General features: G+C 39.4%; 1 protein-coding gene across 1 annotated transcript in view; it reads left to right on the plus strand.

Moving 5' to 3' along the window:
* LOC109448224 (cyclin-dependent kinase 1) overlaps positions 1-15723 on the plus strand; it is a 142465-nt gene extending 126742 nt beyond the window's left edge. The window contains 6 exon segments of the mRNA XM_074329167.1: positions 6975-7015; positions 7017-7081; positions 7084-7260; positions 8660-8671; positions 15349-15529; positions 15531-15723. Of these exon segments, the coding sequence (XP_074185268.1) occupies positions 6975-7015; positions 7017-7081; positions 7084-7260; positions 8660-8671; positions 15349-15529; positions 15531-15723 (669 nt within the window).
* Positions 15724-16096: the final 373 nt, after the last annotated feature.

Genomic DNA, 16096 nt, shown 5'->3' on the forward strand with positions numbered 1-16096 from the left:
CCACAAGCCTATGAAATAGCTTCCATTATTACAAACACCTTGTTCAGATGAGTCACTTGTCCAAGGTCACATAGCTAGTAAGGGGCAGAGCTGGAATTTGAACCGTCCATTCTAGCTGCAGAGCCCCTGCTCTTATCCATGAAGCAATCGAGCCCAAGGACTTGCCCAGTTGCTCCCAGAGACATCGTGTTACGGCAGTGGATTATCTTACCCAGAGGCCACTACAGATTGGAACCAGGTTACTAATTCCCCTGGTATGAATTTACTGTGCTGGGTGGTCAAACGGAGGCTCCTACTTTGGCTTCCTGAGAAACCTGCCATCAGAGAGAACATGCTTCCCAGAGTACCCACCCCCCTGGGCATTTCTCACCACATAAATCAAGGAACTGGCATTCTCTTGATGTAAGTTCTGTGCCTGAATGGCAATGAACTTCATGGGCTGACAGATCAGTATTTGGGGGCTACGAGCCTGACGGTCAGTCCTGGGCCACAGAGACTTCAACAAGGAAATGACCTTGAATAGCGATGTGCCCTTGGCTAAGTTACCTGTCTGTGCCTCAGTTTCCTCAACTATGAAATAGAGGTGATAATAGTATCTACCTCATACGATTCTCATAAGGATTTAATGAAATAGTATATATAAGGTGTTTAGCAAATGCCTAGCATAGAGTGAGTGCTCATTAAATGTTAGCTAATTATTATTCATTGAGCACTTAGTTGTATCAAATTTAACATCCAGTGGGAGAGATACGGTATAAGCAAGATGGTGCCTGTAGAATGCAATGCAGGGCTAGAGGAACTCAGGGAAGAGGAGCCTAACTCAGCCAGGAAACTTCAGAGAGAAATATTATCTTGAGATGAGTCTTGAAGATTGAATGAACAGGTGAAGAACGGAGGAAAGGATCTTCCATCCCGACAAAGAGAACAACTTGACAAAAACATGGAGGACCTTCGTGTGCAAAGTGTACACAAATAAAGACAAATAAGTAAACAGTACAGGCATGCCCAGGGGCAATGTCGCTCAAAAAAAATCTCCAGCAAAACTTTCTGCAGCACAAGTTTTTCCAAAGTTGTTTCAGGGGTTGAAACATACATGCAACGTGCATATCATACAGACTCACCTCTAAGCAGCTAAAAACATCAGCCCTAAAAGAAACTTAAAGGAAAAAAACGTCAGTCTCTAAATGCATTAGAAATGAGAATCTCTCCCAGGAGGCTGGACATGCTTTTAGGGAAGTGGTTCTCAGGGTGTGATTCCCAGGCCTCGGAACCTGCTAGAAATGCAGATTCTTGGCCTCAGGCAGACCTACAGAATCAGAAATGCCGGGATTTCTGGGGCCCAGTCATCTGTGTTTGAGAACCAGGGCTTTAGAAAAACTTCCCAAGAAGTAAACCAAGATAAAAGCACCAGCAGTGCAGGCAACAGCTCAGGTGAAGAGCTGTGCTCACTGTGCCCAAAGCCGGGCACGATCTAACACAGCAGCTAAAGAGCTTGGGCTCTGCCAACCCATAGCACTGGGTTTGAACCCCAGTTTTGGTACCCAATCGCTGCCACTTCCCTTAACCCCTGTGCCCTCATCTGCAAAATAGGAATAACGTTTCTTCCCTCTTAAAGTTGTTTTCAGGCCTTGGTGAGATGGTACCTACAAGGCACTGAGCACAGAACGGCTCACTGAGAGCCCACCTGCAAGAAAGAAAACTCGAGCAAATCCATCCTCTTGAAGAGTGTCAACATCTCCCTGAGTTCCAACAGCCTTTGGAGCAACAGTCTTCAAACTGGGGTCCACGTGGTCTTAAGCATACAAACGGACTTGCTTTGGGGGAATGGGTAGATTTATGAGGATTGATTTCCAAATATTCAGTTTTCCCACAGACTCGCCTAAAATTGGTCTGCCTGCAGGTGGGGCATCCGGCAAGCTCTCTTTCCCCATCTTCTCTTTTTCCTCCTCCCCTTCCCAAAAGAAAGGTATAGTTCTCATTCATTCCAAATCTTAATCTGGTGTGTCCTGGAGTACCAACTTCCAGGGCTCCAAGCAGGGGAGTAAATAGAAATATTGAGGTTATGCATGTCTCTAATGAGTGGGTAAGAAATCCATTTGCAAGCGAACAACTCAAATGACTGGTTGGTTACAAGTCCATTTTCAAGCCAGGTGGTTTCCAATAATCGAAGGAGGTCCTAATTGAACTGTCAGCTAACAGAGCATTAAAAATAATTTTTGATAACAGATCACGTGATTTTTAATATATGAAAAGGTCAGACAATTAAATTCGCAAACTCTCCACCGTGCACTTACACAGTGGCGAGTTCGTGAACTTAATTGTCCCCCTGTGACTTAGAAGTAGCTCAAATAATTCAAATGTAACAATATTCCTCACATTTCCATTTACTTTTGTGAACGATGTTTTCAGCACCTATGTTTTTTTTAAATTGAAGTGTAATTGAGATATAACATTATATTAGCTTCTTTTCAATGTAACTATTTGATATTTCTCTATATATTGCAAAAATCATCACCACAATAAGTCTAGTTAACATCCGTCAACACTTATGCCTCAATAAACAAAAACTAGGCTTGCAACTGATGCCAAACTTAGTCTCATTCTAGCAATAAGTAATTTTCACCTACAAATACATGAAATAATTCTTTTAAATTCCATCTGTCTCATAGCAGATATATTTCCAATGAATCTAACTTCTGTGCTTTAAAATTATACATCATAATGTATAATATATTCATGCAGTTTTTCTCAATTGTATAACAATAACTTTAATGATGATTCAATCCAGAAGAAACGTTTCAATACTTAAAGCCTTTTAGTCACGTGAAATGGTTTAAAATGCTATTTCAGTTTATATGTATGTTTTTGTTGCAGAAAAGTGTGATACAGAAATCAATAAAAAAAACTTTCAAGCATAAAAATGTATTAGGATAAAATTCTGTGGGAAATGTGAAATGAAAATACAAGTTCAAGAAGAAAACAAATAATGTAAAAATTTCTGGCTACTAAAGAAAAGCTTATTTGTGTATTTTTAAACAGAAGGTAGTAGAATCAAATCACTATTATGTTAGATTTCATAGGGAACTTTAAAAAGAGCAATGCAAAGGTTAATTTTTTTGATGCCAGTATTTACAATATGCTAAAAATTACATTCTTTGCAACTATGTAAAGTTATAATGAAAACTGCAGGTATCAAGTTAAAATTGTACGAGGGAATACACTGTCTCAAAAATCTTTCAAGGGATAAGCAAGAAAAAAATATGAAGACTTCTGCTATGGAAAACCTCCTCCTTTTTCTTCTCTTTCTTCAATAAGTGAACATAGTAAACAGAAATGACATTCTCAGTGCTGTGTTGGGTGCTAAGAAGCATTCCAGAGAAGTAATGGGTCTTGTGTCTGTTTTCAAAGATTCACCATCTCCTTGAGCAAATCAGGAAAAAACATGTAGAACAGTTAGGAGATGGTAGGCACTGGTCTTGCCCACACGGTGCTCGTGTCCTCCTGTGTCCTTGCTAAGTGAACCCAGGTTGTGTCCAGGACAGCAATATGCCAGGTAAATGCTTATTTTCTCAGCCCCCCTTGCTGTTAGGGGTGGCCATGTGACAAAATTCTGGCTGATGAGACATAAGTAAAGATCTGGAGTTTTCTGGGAAGGTTTTTGCTTGTCTGATAAAACCAGATAGATGAGGTTGGCTCTGCCTGTCCTTACTTTTTACTGACTTGAACACTGATTGAATCCCTGGAGCCACAGCATTTATGCCAAAACTATGAAGCACCAAGCGTAAGGACAAAAGCCAACATACTAAGGATGGTAACATGGACATATGGAAAGATCCTGAGTCCCTGATAGCATTGCTGAGCAGTGAACTAATACCAACAAGCACCTACCTCACCACATTAAGTATATATATACACATACATACACTTTTATTGCTGTAAATCCCTGCTGGCTGGATTTCCCAGTTACTTTTGCTAATACATAACAAGTTGCTTGAAAAGTCGATGACATAAAAAAGCCATTTTATTAAGCTCCCAGATTCTGCGGATCAGGAAGTCAGACAGGGTATAGCTGGAATGGCTTGTCTCTACTCCACAATGTCTGGGGCTTCTCCTAAGGAAACTCAGACAACTGGAAGTGACTCAAACACCTAGGAACTAGAACAACTGGACCTGAAGTGTCCACTTCCAAGACGGCCTCTTCACTCATGTTTCTCATACCTGACCTGAGATGACCAAAGATTGAACTCAGATGGGACTGTTGACCAGAGTGCCTACGCAGGTGACCCCTCCTTTTGGCTTAGGCTTTTCATAGTATGATGGCTGGGTCCCAAGGACAAGCATTCTGAGAGAACTATGTGAAAGTCGCATGCTTTTTTATGACCTAACCTTATGCAGGCATCATGCAGTGTCATTTCTGTAGTACTCAGTTGACATAGTCACCAGCTTCAAGAGGAGGTGACACAGATCCCAACTCTCAATGGGAGGAGTATCAAAGACCTTGCAGCCATTTTTTTTTTAAACCATCACATTGATTGATGGTTTTTTCCTTGCAACTTAATAGCTGATCAATGGATGGTAAGACCACATAAAGTAGGTATGAAGTTGAACAGTACAATTGTGCTGTTGAACTCAAAGGAGGAAAAGATAATAAGAGAGAAGTAGTTGAGAAAGCCTTCATCATAAACAAACACTGACTGAGGGCCTAGAGGTGCACAGCCCAGAATAAAATACCAACAGGACTGTAGAAATACTGGTGTCCTACCCAGTTCTAGACATACGTTCAAATGTCAACCTTCTATTCACAAGCAACATGGCTTTGGAAAATTCTAGCTTAGCCTCAGTTTGTAAATCACCAAAATGGAGAGCATATTCCAGGGTGAGGGTGAGGCTTTAATATTAATAAAACAGTATGAGAAGGGCCTTACATGTGCATGACACTCAGTAAATGCTCAATAAATGTTGTGCGTTTGTTTATTCATTCAAAGAATGAACATGTAAAACTTAAACATGTAAAAAAATTGAATGAGCATCAACCATAAGATTGACAGAGAGTCAGTATTCCCCAAACATAAGTCTCAGACCTAAACCTCCCTTATGGGCTCAGCAAGCTTTACTGAAATTGATGTAGCACAAAGCTTAGAGGACTTAGACCAATTTTCCCTAGAGGAAAATTAGAACAGACTTTAGAAGATCTTCTGACGTCCAGGCTATGAGTCAAGCCTTTTGCCTGCAAAGCCCAGCCCCATCATTGCTGCCACTTTGGAAAAATCCATCATGTTTCTCAAGAGAGGTCTACCATCCCAATCTGGGATAGGTTTTCTAAATATTGGATCTGAATTGATTTATTTTTATCCCTAAATGCATTGGGCCACAATCTTCCTGAGTGGATTAAGTCAGACCTATTTTTAACAACTGGCTCATTCAGTCCATTGCCTTACTATAATTACCTGGGTGTACTTGTTGTAAGTAGAACTCTTTTGTCATCTGATTGGCCCAGTCTAGGTTAGAGCAGGATAGGGGAGCGAGAATGAGAAATGGGATAAAGGAGAAAGAGAGACTGCATTGCTCTACTCTGCTCGCCAGCTATTTTCGAAGACTCCAAGATCCATAGCTGACTGAATGCAGGGGAAGTCAAGAGATTCTAGCCTTCTCTGCATATTAAAGCTGAGAAGTTGGCAGCTGTTTGGGATTTGGTGACGCCACTCAGACTCTCCAATGATCTCATCCACTGAAGGTTTCCTTTCCAGAATCCCATGACTCAGTCTTCCATTCTTAACATATGAACACAGACCCCAGGCTCCAAGACAGGCCAAGAGAGGTTTCTCCTGGTCTTAATGCTCTTAAGTGAAAATAAATTTTCATATCTCATACCTATCTCCTTGGAGTCCCAGAGAAGGGGACACTGAGCTTTCAACAAAGATACTGATCATGGTCCTACTGAGCTCAAGGCACAAAGAAGAAATGGTCCGGGGTCAGATTGAAGGATGGGTCTGCCAGGCAGCTTCCCGGTCAACCGATACATAAGGAAAGATGCGCTCCAACATCACTGGGGAGCCAGTATATCTCTGGAAGCTTAAGGAGCTAGAGGAAGAAATGTACTTTCGAAACTCATCTCTGGAAAAGTAGAGTGTGTGGTTAGACGAATAATGTAAAATGATCCTGGAGTTGTAGCTAACACCTGAAAGGGCCATCATTTCAATAGTGAATATTTGTCATTTTAGGGTAGCCAGTATCTAAACATTCTCCCTATTTTGAGGTTTCTACCAGCAGTCTTTCTTCTCTTCATTTTTCCTTCTCCTTCCTCCATTCTTCCACTCATTATGCCAGTTTTCAGCTCCTCCACTGAATTAAACTTGAACAAATATTTGATTTGAACAAATATATTGATTCAAGGGAGCAGGAAATTATCAACAGTTTACCAAGATTCCCCCACACGTTTCAGTCAGGGCATTTCTCCCCAGGATCTCAGAAGGTTACAAAAACCTACTTGTGTAAGTTTCAGCCACCAAGGGGCCACTGTAATCCCATGCATCAGCCAATGGGGAGCAGTCTCCTGGCCTCGCTCGAATGCACGAAAGGCAGGTGTGCCTGAATAATAGGAAAAAGAAAAGTATTCATCAGATATTTTCAAAAACAATTTACACATGATGACCAAATGGGGTTTATCTCAGGAATGCAAAGCTAGTTTAACATTCAAATATCAACCAATGCAATTCACTATATTGACACAACAAAAAAAGAAAGAAATGCAATTATCTCAATAGACTCAGAAAGATTTTTAGAAAATGACTCATAATAAAAACTCTCAGGGCTCTTGGAAGTTTAGAAAAGAGCAACACAGATATGGTAGCAGCCAACACTGTCTTCACAACTCCCCCAAACTCCCCAACCCTACCCCATGCCAACCATCATGGACAGATAAGCTGGGACCTACCAAACCTGTTGAGTAACTACGGAATATTACACCAAAATAGAGAATTGGAGAAGGTACCTATAGAGTTATGTATCAGAATAGACAAAACTATAGGTCAAGTGGTAGCCATAAAGAAAATCACACTAGAAAGTAAAGAGGAAGGGGTTCCTATACTGCAATTCTGGAAATTTCTCTATTAAAAGAACTTTGACATTCAAGTATAGTCAGTCTTCAAGATGTGCTTATGCAGGATTCCAGGTTTATCTCATCTCTGAATTCCTCGGATCTCAAGAAATACTTGGATTCTATCTTCCCTGGTCAGTTCATGGATTCTTCACTTGTTAAGAATAGGGCTGGCTCGGTGGTTCATGCGGTTAGAGCTCCATGCTCCTAACTCCGAAGGCTGCCAGTTCAATTCCCACATGGGCCATTGGGCTCTCAACCACAAGGTTGCCGGTTCAACTCCTCAAGTCCCGCAAGGGATGATGGGCTCCGCCCCCTGCAACTAAGATTGAACACAGCACCTTGAGCTGAGCTGCTGCCCGGATGGCTCAGTTGGTTGGAGCACGTCCTCTCAACCACAAGGTTGCCGGTTTGACTCCCGCAAGGGATGGTGGGCTGCGCCCCCTGCAACTAGTAACGACAACTGGACCTGGAGCTGAGCTGCGCCCTCCACAACTAAGACTGAAAGGACAACAACTTGAAGCTAAATGGCACCCTCCACGACTAAGATTGAAAGGACAACAACTGGACTTGGAAAAAAGTCCTGGAAGTACACTGTTCCCCAATAAAGTCCTGTTCCCCTTCCACAACAAAATCTTTGGGGAAAAAAACAGAATTATTTATACCACATTGTACAAGGGATTGTGCTTTGTCACTCTAGAAGAGCACTTCACAGAGACTTAAAACCTCAAAATCCATTGATAACAAGGGAACAATTAAACTGGCTGGTTTTGGCCTTGCCAGAGCCTGTTAGAACACACACACACACACACACACACACACACACACACGGTGCCAAAAAAATGTATACACTTTTTTTTTTTAATTAAACCTTATTGGGGTGACAATTGTTAGTAAAATTACATAGATTTCAGGTGTACAATTCTGTAATACATTACCTATATCTCACATTGTGTGTTCACCACCCGAAAGAGTAAGTTCTTTTTCCATCACCATATATTAGACCCCGTTGACCCTCTTCTAGAGCCCCCCTTACCATCTGGTAACCCCTAAATTATTGGCCATGTCTATGAGTTTTGTTTCTTCATTTGTTTGTCTTGTTCTTTTGTTGTTTTCAGTTTTATATCCCACATATCAGTGAAATCATATGGTTCTCTGCTTTTTCTGTCTGACTTATTTCGCTTAGCATTATAATCTCAAGATCCATCCATGTTGTCACAAATTGTACTATTTCATTTTTTCTTACCACCGAATAGTATTCCATTGTGTATATATATCACAACTTCTTTATCCATTCATCAATCAAAGGATATTTTGGTTGTGTCTATGTCTTGGCCACTGTAAATAAAGCTGCAATGAACATTGGAACACACACGTCTTTATGCATGAATGTTTTCAGATTTTTTTGGGTAGATACCCAGGAGAGGGATTGCTGGGTCATATGGTAATTCTATTCGTAATTTTTTGAGGAACCTCCACACTGCCTTCCATAGCAGCTGCACCAGTCTGCATTCCCACCAACAGTGTATGAGGGTTCCTTTTTCTCCACAGCCTCTCCAACACTTGTTACTATTTGTCTTGTTGATGATAGCCATTCTAACTGTGGTGAGGTGATATCTCATTGTGGTTTTTATTTGCATTTCTCTGATTAGTGATGTTGAGCATCTTTTCATATGTCTATTTGCCATTTGTATGTCCTCTTTGGAGAAATGTCTCTTCAGGTCCTCTGCCCATTTTTCAATTGGGTTGTTTGTTTTTTTGTTGTTGAGTTGTATGAGTTCCTTGTATATTTTGGATATTAACCCCTTATCGGAGGCACTGTTCACAAATATCTTCTCCCATTCAGTTGGTTGCCTCTTTATTTTGTTGATGGTTTCTTTTGCTGTGCAGAGCTATTAAGTTTGATACAGTCCCATTCATTCCCTTGCCTTTGGAGTCAAATTCATAAAATGCTCTTTGAACCCAAGGTCCATAAGTTTAGTACCTATGTTTTCTTCCATGCAGTTTATTGTTTCAGGTCTTATGCTTAGGTCTTTGATCCATTTTGAATCAATTTTGGTACATGGTGACAGATAGCAGTCCAGTTTCATTCTTTTGCACATGGCTTTTCAATTCTCCCAGCACCATTTATTGAAGAGGCTTTTTTCCATTGTATGTTTTTTGCTTCTTTGTCAAAAATTATCTGTTCATATTTATGTGGGCTATTTCTGGGTTCTCAATTCTATTCCATTGGTCTGTGTGTCTGTTTTTCTGCCAATACCACGCTGTTTTGATTATTGTTGCCCTGTAGTACAAGCTAAAGTCAGGGAGTGTGATACCTCCAGCATTGTTCTTTTTTCTTAAGATTGCTTTGGCTATTCCAGGTCTTTTGTGGTTCCATACAAATCTGATGATTTTTTGTTCTATTGCTTTAAAAAATACCACTGGGATTTTGATGGGGATTGCATTAAATCTGTATATTGCTTTGGGTAATATGGCCATTTTAACTATGTTGATTCTTCCAATCCATGAGCACGGAATGTCTTTCCATTTCTTTGTGTCTTCTTCAATTTCTTTCAAAAATGTCTTATAGTTTTCAGCATATAGGTCTTTCACATCCTTGGTTAAGTTTATTCCTAGGTATTTTATTCTTTTTGTTGCAATTGCAAAAGGAATTGTTTTTTTATTTCTTTTTCTGAGGTTTCATTTTTAGTATATATGAATGTAATGGACTTTTGTGCATTGATTTTGTAGCCGGCAACTTGACTGTATTCATTTATTGTTTCTAATAGCTTTTTGGTAGAGTCTTCAGGGTTTTCTATATATAGCATCACGTCATCTGCAAAGAGTGACAATTTAACTTCTTCATTCCCAATTTGGATGCCTTTCATTTCTTTCTCCTGCCTGATTGCTCTGGCAAGGACTTCCAACGCTATGTTGAAAAGCAGAGGTGATAGGGGACAGCCCTGTCGTGATCCTGAATGTAGAGCAAAGGGCTTCAGTTTTTCACCGTTAATTATGATACTAGCTGAGGGTTTGTCATATATGGCCTTTATTATGTTAAGGTATTTTCCTTCTATACCTATTTTATTAAGTGTTTTAATCATAAACGGATGTTGTATCTTGTCAAATGCTTTTTCTGCACCAATTGATATATGATTTTTGTCCTTTATTTTGTTTATGTGATGTATCACATTGATGGATTTGCGTATGTTGAACCATCCTTGTGCCCTGGGGATGAACCCCACTTGGTCGTGATGAATAATCTTTTTAATGCATTGCAGCATTCGATTTGATAGAATTTTGCTTAAGATTTTTACATCTGTATTCATCAGAGATATTGGTCTGTAATTTTCTTTTTTGTGTGTTACCCTTATCAGGTTTTGGTATCAGGGTAATGTTGGTCTCATAAAATGAGTTAGGGAGTATTGTCTCTTCTTCAATTTTTTGGAAGAGTTTGAGCAGGATTGGTATTAGATCCTCTTTGAAGGTTTGGTAGAATTCACTAGTGAAACCATCCAGTCCCAAGCTTTTGCTTTTCGGAAAGTTTCAGATGACTGATTCAATTTCCTTACTGGTGATTGGTCTGTTTAGATTTTCCAGTTCTTCATGGTTCAGCCTAGGAAGACAATATGTTTCTAAGAACTTGTCCATTTCTTCTAGGTTATTGAATTTGGTGGCATATAGTCCTTCATAGTATTCTTGGATGATCCTTTGTATTTCTGTGGTGTCCATGATAACTTCCCCTCTTTCATTTCTGATTTTGTTTCTTAGTGTCTTTTCTCTTTTTATCTTAGTGAGCCTAGCCAAGGGTTTGTCAATTTTATTAATTTTTTTCAAAAAACCAGCTTTTTGTCACATTAATTTTTTCTACTTTTTGTTCTCTATTTCATTTAGTTCTACTCTGATTTTTATTATTTCCTTTCTTCTGCTGACCTTGGGTTTCATTTGTTCTTCTTTTTCTAGTTCTTTAAGGTGTAACGTGAGGTTATTTATTTTGGATTTTTCTTGTTTCGTGAGATAGGCCTGTGATGATATAAATTTCCCTCTTAAAACTGCTTTCACTGCATCCCAAAAATTTGGTAGGATATATTTTCATTCTAATTTGTTTCTATGTATTTTTTATCTCTCCTCTTATTTCTTCTTTGACCCAGTCGTTCTTTAAAAGTATGTTGTTTAATCTCCATGTATTTGTATTTTTTCCTGCTTTCTTTTTGCAGTTGATATCCAATTTCAAAGCCTTGTGATCAGAGAATATGCTTGGTATGATTTCAATCTTCTTAAACTTGCTGAGGCTAGTTTTATGTCCAAAAATGGTCTATCCTTGAGAATGTTCCATGTACACTAGAAAAAAATGTATAGTCTCATGTTTTAGGATAAAGTGCTCTATAAATGTCAATTATGTCTATTTCATCTAATGTGTCATTTAGGGCTGATATTTCTTTATTTTCTGTATGGATGATCTGCCCATAGCTGTCAATGATGTATTTAGGTCCCCTAGTATAATTGTGTTTTGGTCAATTTCTCCCTTTAGTTCTGTTAGTAGTTGCTTGGTATATTTCTATGCTCCCTGATTGGGAGCATAAATATTGATGACTGTATGTCTTCTTGCTGTATAATCCCCTTTACCATTATGAAATGTCCATCTTTGTCTCTTGTTACCTTTTTTATCCTGAAGTCTGTTTCATCTGATATCAGTATGACTACACCTGATTTTCTCTGGATACCATTTGCTTGATGTGTCAATTTCTACCCTTTGAGTCTATGTTTGTCCTTGTAGCTGAGATGTGTCTCTTGGAGGCAGCATATGGTTGGGTTTAGTTTTTTTTTTTATCCAATCTGCTCCTCTGATGGACTCGCCTTTTTATTGGTGAGTTCAGGCCATTTACATTTAGGGTGATTATTGATATGTGAGGATTTCCTATCATTCTATCTTTGGTTTTCTGGTAAGACTGTGTCTCCATTGTTTCTTTTCCTTTTTGTTGTTGTCTATTATTTCTGTGTGGTGGTATTGCATGGTTTTTCCCTCTGTTTCTTATTTTATTACATTATATATTTCAGTTCCAGATTTTTTTAAAAATAAAGTTTCATATTTAGAGTATTCCATTTTCTTCAGCATGCTTACTTTCTCCATTCCCATATTCCGGTTCAGACCTTTACTCTCCCCTTTTTATGTTTTGGTTGTCAAAAATTATCCCTATTTATGCTGGTCGAATAGCCTCTTTCAGTATTTCTTATTGTGCAGGTTGTGTGTTAGAAAACTCCCTCATCTTCTGTATGTCTGGAAAGGTCTTTATTCCTCTTTCATATCTAAAGGATATCTTTGCTGGATATATTATTCTTGGCTCATAATTTCTGTCTTTCAGTCATTTGAATATTTGGTTCCACTCTCTCCTAGCTTGTAGAGTTTCTGCTGAAAAATCTGATGATAATCTAATGGGCTTTTCTTTGTAGGTTACCATCTTCTTTTCCCTGGCTGCCTTGAGGATTCTTTCTTTGTCATTAATTTTTGACAGCTTCGATACAATGTGCCTTGGAGAAAGCCGGTTGGGGTTGAAAAATTAGGTATCCTATTTGCTTCTTGGATTCGAGGATCCAGTTCTTTCCACAAGTTTGGGAAGTTCTCATCAACTATTTGTTTGAATATATTCTCTGTTCCCTTCTCTCTTTCTTCTCCTTCTGGTATGCCCATTATTCTTATATTGCTCTTTGTGATGGAGTCAGAAAGTTCTTGTGGAGTCTTTCATTTCTTTTAAGTCTGAAGTCTCTTTCTTCTTCCATCTGTGTCATTGCCTGATTTCTATCTTGGATGTCACTGATTCTTTCCTCCATCTGGTCAACTCTACTACCTAAGCTGGCTATTTCATTCTTCATTTCTTTTATTGAGTTCTTAATCTCCAGAAATTCTATTTGGTTCTTTTTCAAAATTTCAATCTCTTTGGTAAAATGTTCATTTTGTTCTTTGATTGTGTTTCCGAGTTCATTGCCTGTCTGTGTTTTCTTGCATCTCGCTGAGTTTTTAAGAACTGCTATCTGGAATTCTCTGTCATTTAAGTCACATAATTCCATATCCTTAAGTTCATTTTCTTTCTGAGCTGTCTTGTTACCTTGGTTATTCATGGCTATTAATGATTTATTATTTCTCTTCCTAGACGTCTACAGGAGTGGGTTCTGCAACAGGCTGATAGAAAGAGGTCTTTCTTTTGTTTGCCACTAGGTGTTGGTAGAATGTTTTATTTTCTCTTCAACTGCAGCCTTTTATTCTCTTTCATACTGTAGTGTTATATTTTCTCTGCACTATTCTGGCTTCTCACACAATGGTGGGATTTCCTGGAAAGCATGCTTCTCCTCTGTGAACAGTTTGCCTGGGTCATAGGGCGCCACCTCCGTGGGGGGTTGTGGAGAGCTTCTGAAGTTCCAAAGCTCTTCCTGCACCAGATTCAGAGCCCATGTGTTTCAGCAGTTCTGTTTGCTCCTGCAGGGATCCACCCAGATAGGTGGGGACAAGGGCGAGGTGGGTTGTGAGAGGTGGCCTAGAGAATGGCTGCGACCACCACCACAGCCAGTCCTGCTTCCATAGCTCCCTCCCCTTTGCCAGAACTAGTTGGGCTAAAAGTTCGTGTCTGTATACCACAGTTCTCAGAACTACAAATATTCTGTTCTTTTTTTTTTTCCCCTTGTTCCACCTCCCCCCACCCCCACTCTGGTTCAAGCCGTTGTTTCTCAGTCTAGTTGTGTAGGACACAGCTCCCTGGCTCATGATGGTGTTATGAGCCTTGCGCTCCCCCCGGGGTGAGGCAGTTGGTCTCCAGTTGTCGGTTGGCTGCTCACAGCAGAATATTCTGTTCTGTTGATCTGACACTGCCACTGTTCCGCTTCTAGCACTGGGCAGGTGGAGGCGGGGTGAGCTCTGGGAGGGTAGGGAGGGGGCGGCTAGGCTCAGTGCCTAAGGCTCCGTTCTCTGCTCAGCAATGAGGGCTTAAACCACCATTTTCAGCCTTCTTCCCTCAGTCTTTGCTTTGAGGTCTCCACCATGAGCATTGGGTTCTGCCGTGTTATATGCTGCCCCCTCAGCCCTGTGGGCCATAAACGGAGCCCTAGCAGTCCGAGTTCCTCCCTCTCCCGCAGCTGCAGTAGTTCCGGGATACAGCGAGCTGGGAGCACTGAGCTAGGTCTGCGTCCTGCGCCTGCGCGGCTCCGGCTCCGTACTTCTCCCTTCCCTCCTCCCCCAGCCAGCTCACGCAATTTGCCCACCTTTAGATGATTTCAGTAGTGTGACTCTTCATCTTGCCTGTCTGCTGTGCAGGGAGTCCTTTGTGGAGTTACAGTTGTTCAATTTGTTGTAAATTCTAGGGGAGATTTCAAGAAGCTCATCTCATGCTGCCATTTTTATGATGTCATCTCATGTGTACGCACTTTAAGAAAGGAAAACATTGTATTAAAATTGTAATACTCAACATACACTGATAACAAAAGATAAATATAAGTCACGTTTGATTTCTGCAATTACAAGAGGTGCTCAAAGTGGTTACCATCAGGGTAATTTTAATACAGATTCTTCCTTTCTTAAAATGTGTATACTTTTTTGGCACCCTCTGTATGTATGTGTGTGTGTGTGTATATATATATATAGATAGATATAGATATATAGAGATATAGATATATATGGTTTGACAATTAAGTTCACAAACTTGTTGCAATAATGTTGCTAACCTTTTTTGATATCAGAGGGATTATTCATTATGAATTTGTACCAACTGGACAAACAGTTAACCAAACCAAGTTTACTATTTGGAGATACTGAAAAGGCTGCATGAATAAGTTAGACAACCTGAACTTTTCACCAACAATTCATGGCTCTTGCATCATGACAATGTACCAGCTCACACAGCACTGTCTATGAGGGAGTTTTTAGCCAGTAAAGAAATAATTGTATTGGAACACCCTCCCTATTCACCTGATATGGCCCCCAATGACTTCTTTCTTTACCCGAATAGAAAGGAAATATTGAAAGGAAGACATTTTTATAGCATTCAGGACATCAAGTGTAATATGACAGCTCTGATGGCCATTCCAAAAAAAGAGTTCTAAAATTGCTTTGAAGGGTGGAATAGGCGCTGTGTCAGTGCATAGCTTCCCAAGGGAAGTACTTCAAAGGTGACCGTAGTGATATTCAGCAATGAGGTATGTAGCATTTTTTTCTAGGCTGAGTTTGAGAACTTAATTGTCCAACCTCATATATACTCATACACGCTTTCATATATATAAGGTAGTGTATAGATCTCCAGAAGTACTGCTGAGTCTTCACTACTCAACTCCAGTTGACATTTGGAGTATAGACACTGTATTTGCAGAAATAGCAACAAATAAGCCACTTTTCCGTGGGGATTCAGAAATTTATCAACTCTTCAGAATTTTCAGAGCCTTGACAAGACCCAATAATAAAAAGTGGCCAAAAGGCCTATAAGAATACATTTCCCAAGTGGAAACCAGGAAGTCTAGCAATAAATGTCAAAAACTTGGTTGAAAGTGGTTTAGATTTGCTTTCAAAAATGTTAGTTTGTGATCCTGCCAAACAAATTTCTGGCAGAATTGCACTGTACTATCCATATTTTAATGATTTAAATAATATGATTAAGAAGATGTAACTTTCTGACAAAAAGTTTATACATGTTGTATCAAGAAGAGATAGTAATATTTTTACTGTTAACTCAATTTTGTCCTGTGTATTTGTCTTTTCTTTGTTGTTAAATTTAAGCTGCTCATACATCTTCTGATTTCAAAAGTGTAACTTAAACATGTAAATATTGTTCTATATGAATGTAAATATAGTTAATTCTGTGTATGTGTATAGGTCTCACTATAACAACTATTTGTTACATAATAAAACCATATATTTAGTATTGATGACAGGAATTGGGGAAAAAAGTTTAAGAACACAAGAAAACTTCCTCAACTCAATAGAACATCTCTGGAAAAACTTCACCTAACATCATACTTATTGTGAAAGATTGAATGTTT

The sequence above is a fragment of the Rhinolophus sinicus genome, linkage group LG03 (genome assembly GCF_036562045.2).
Source record: "Rhinolophus sinicus isolate RSC01 linkage group LG03, ASM3656204v1, whole genome shotgun sequence".
Lineage (NCBI taxonomy): Eukaryota > Metazoa > Chordata > Mammalia > Chiroptera > Rhinolophidae > Rhinolophus > Rhinolophus sinicus.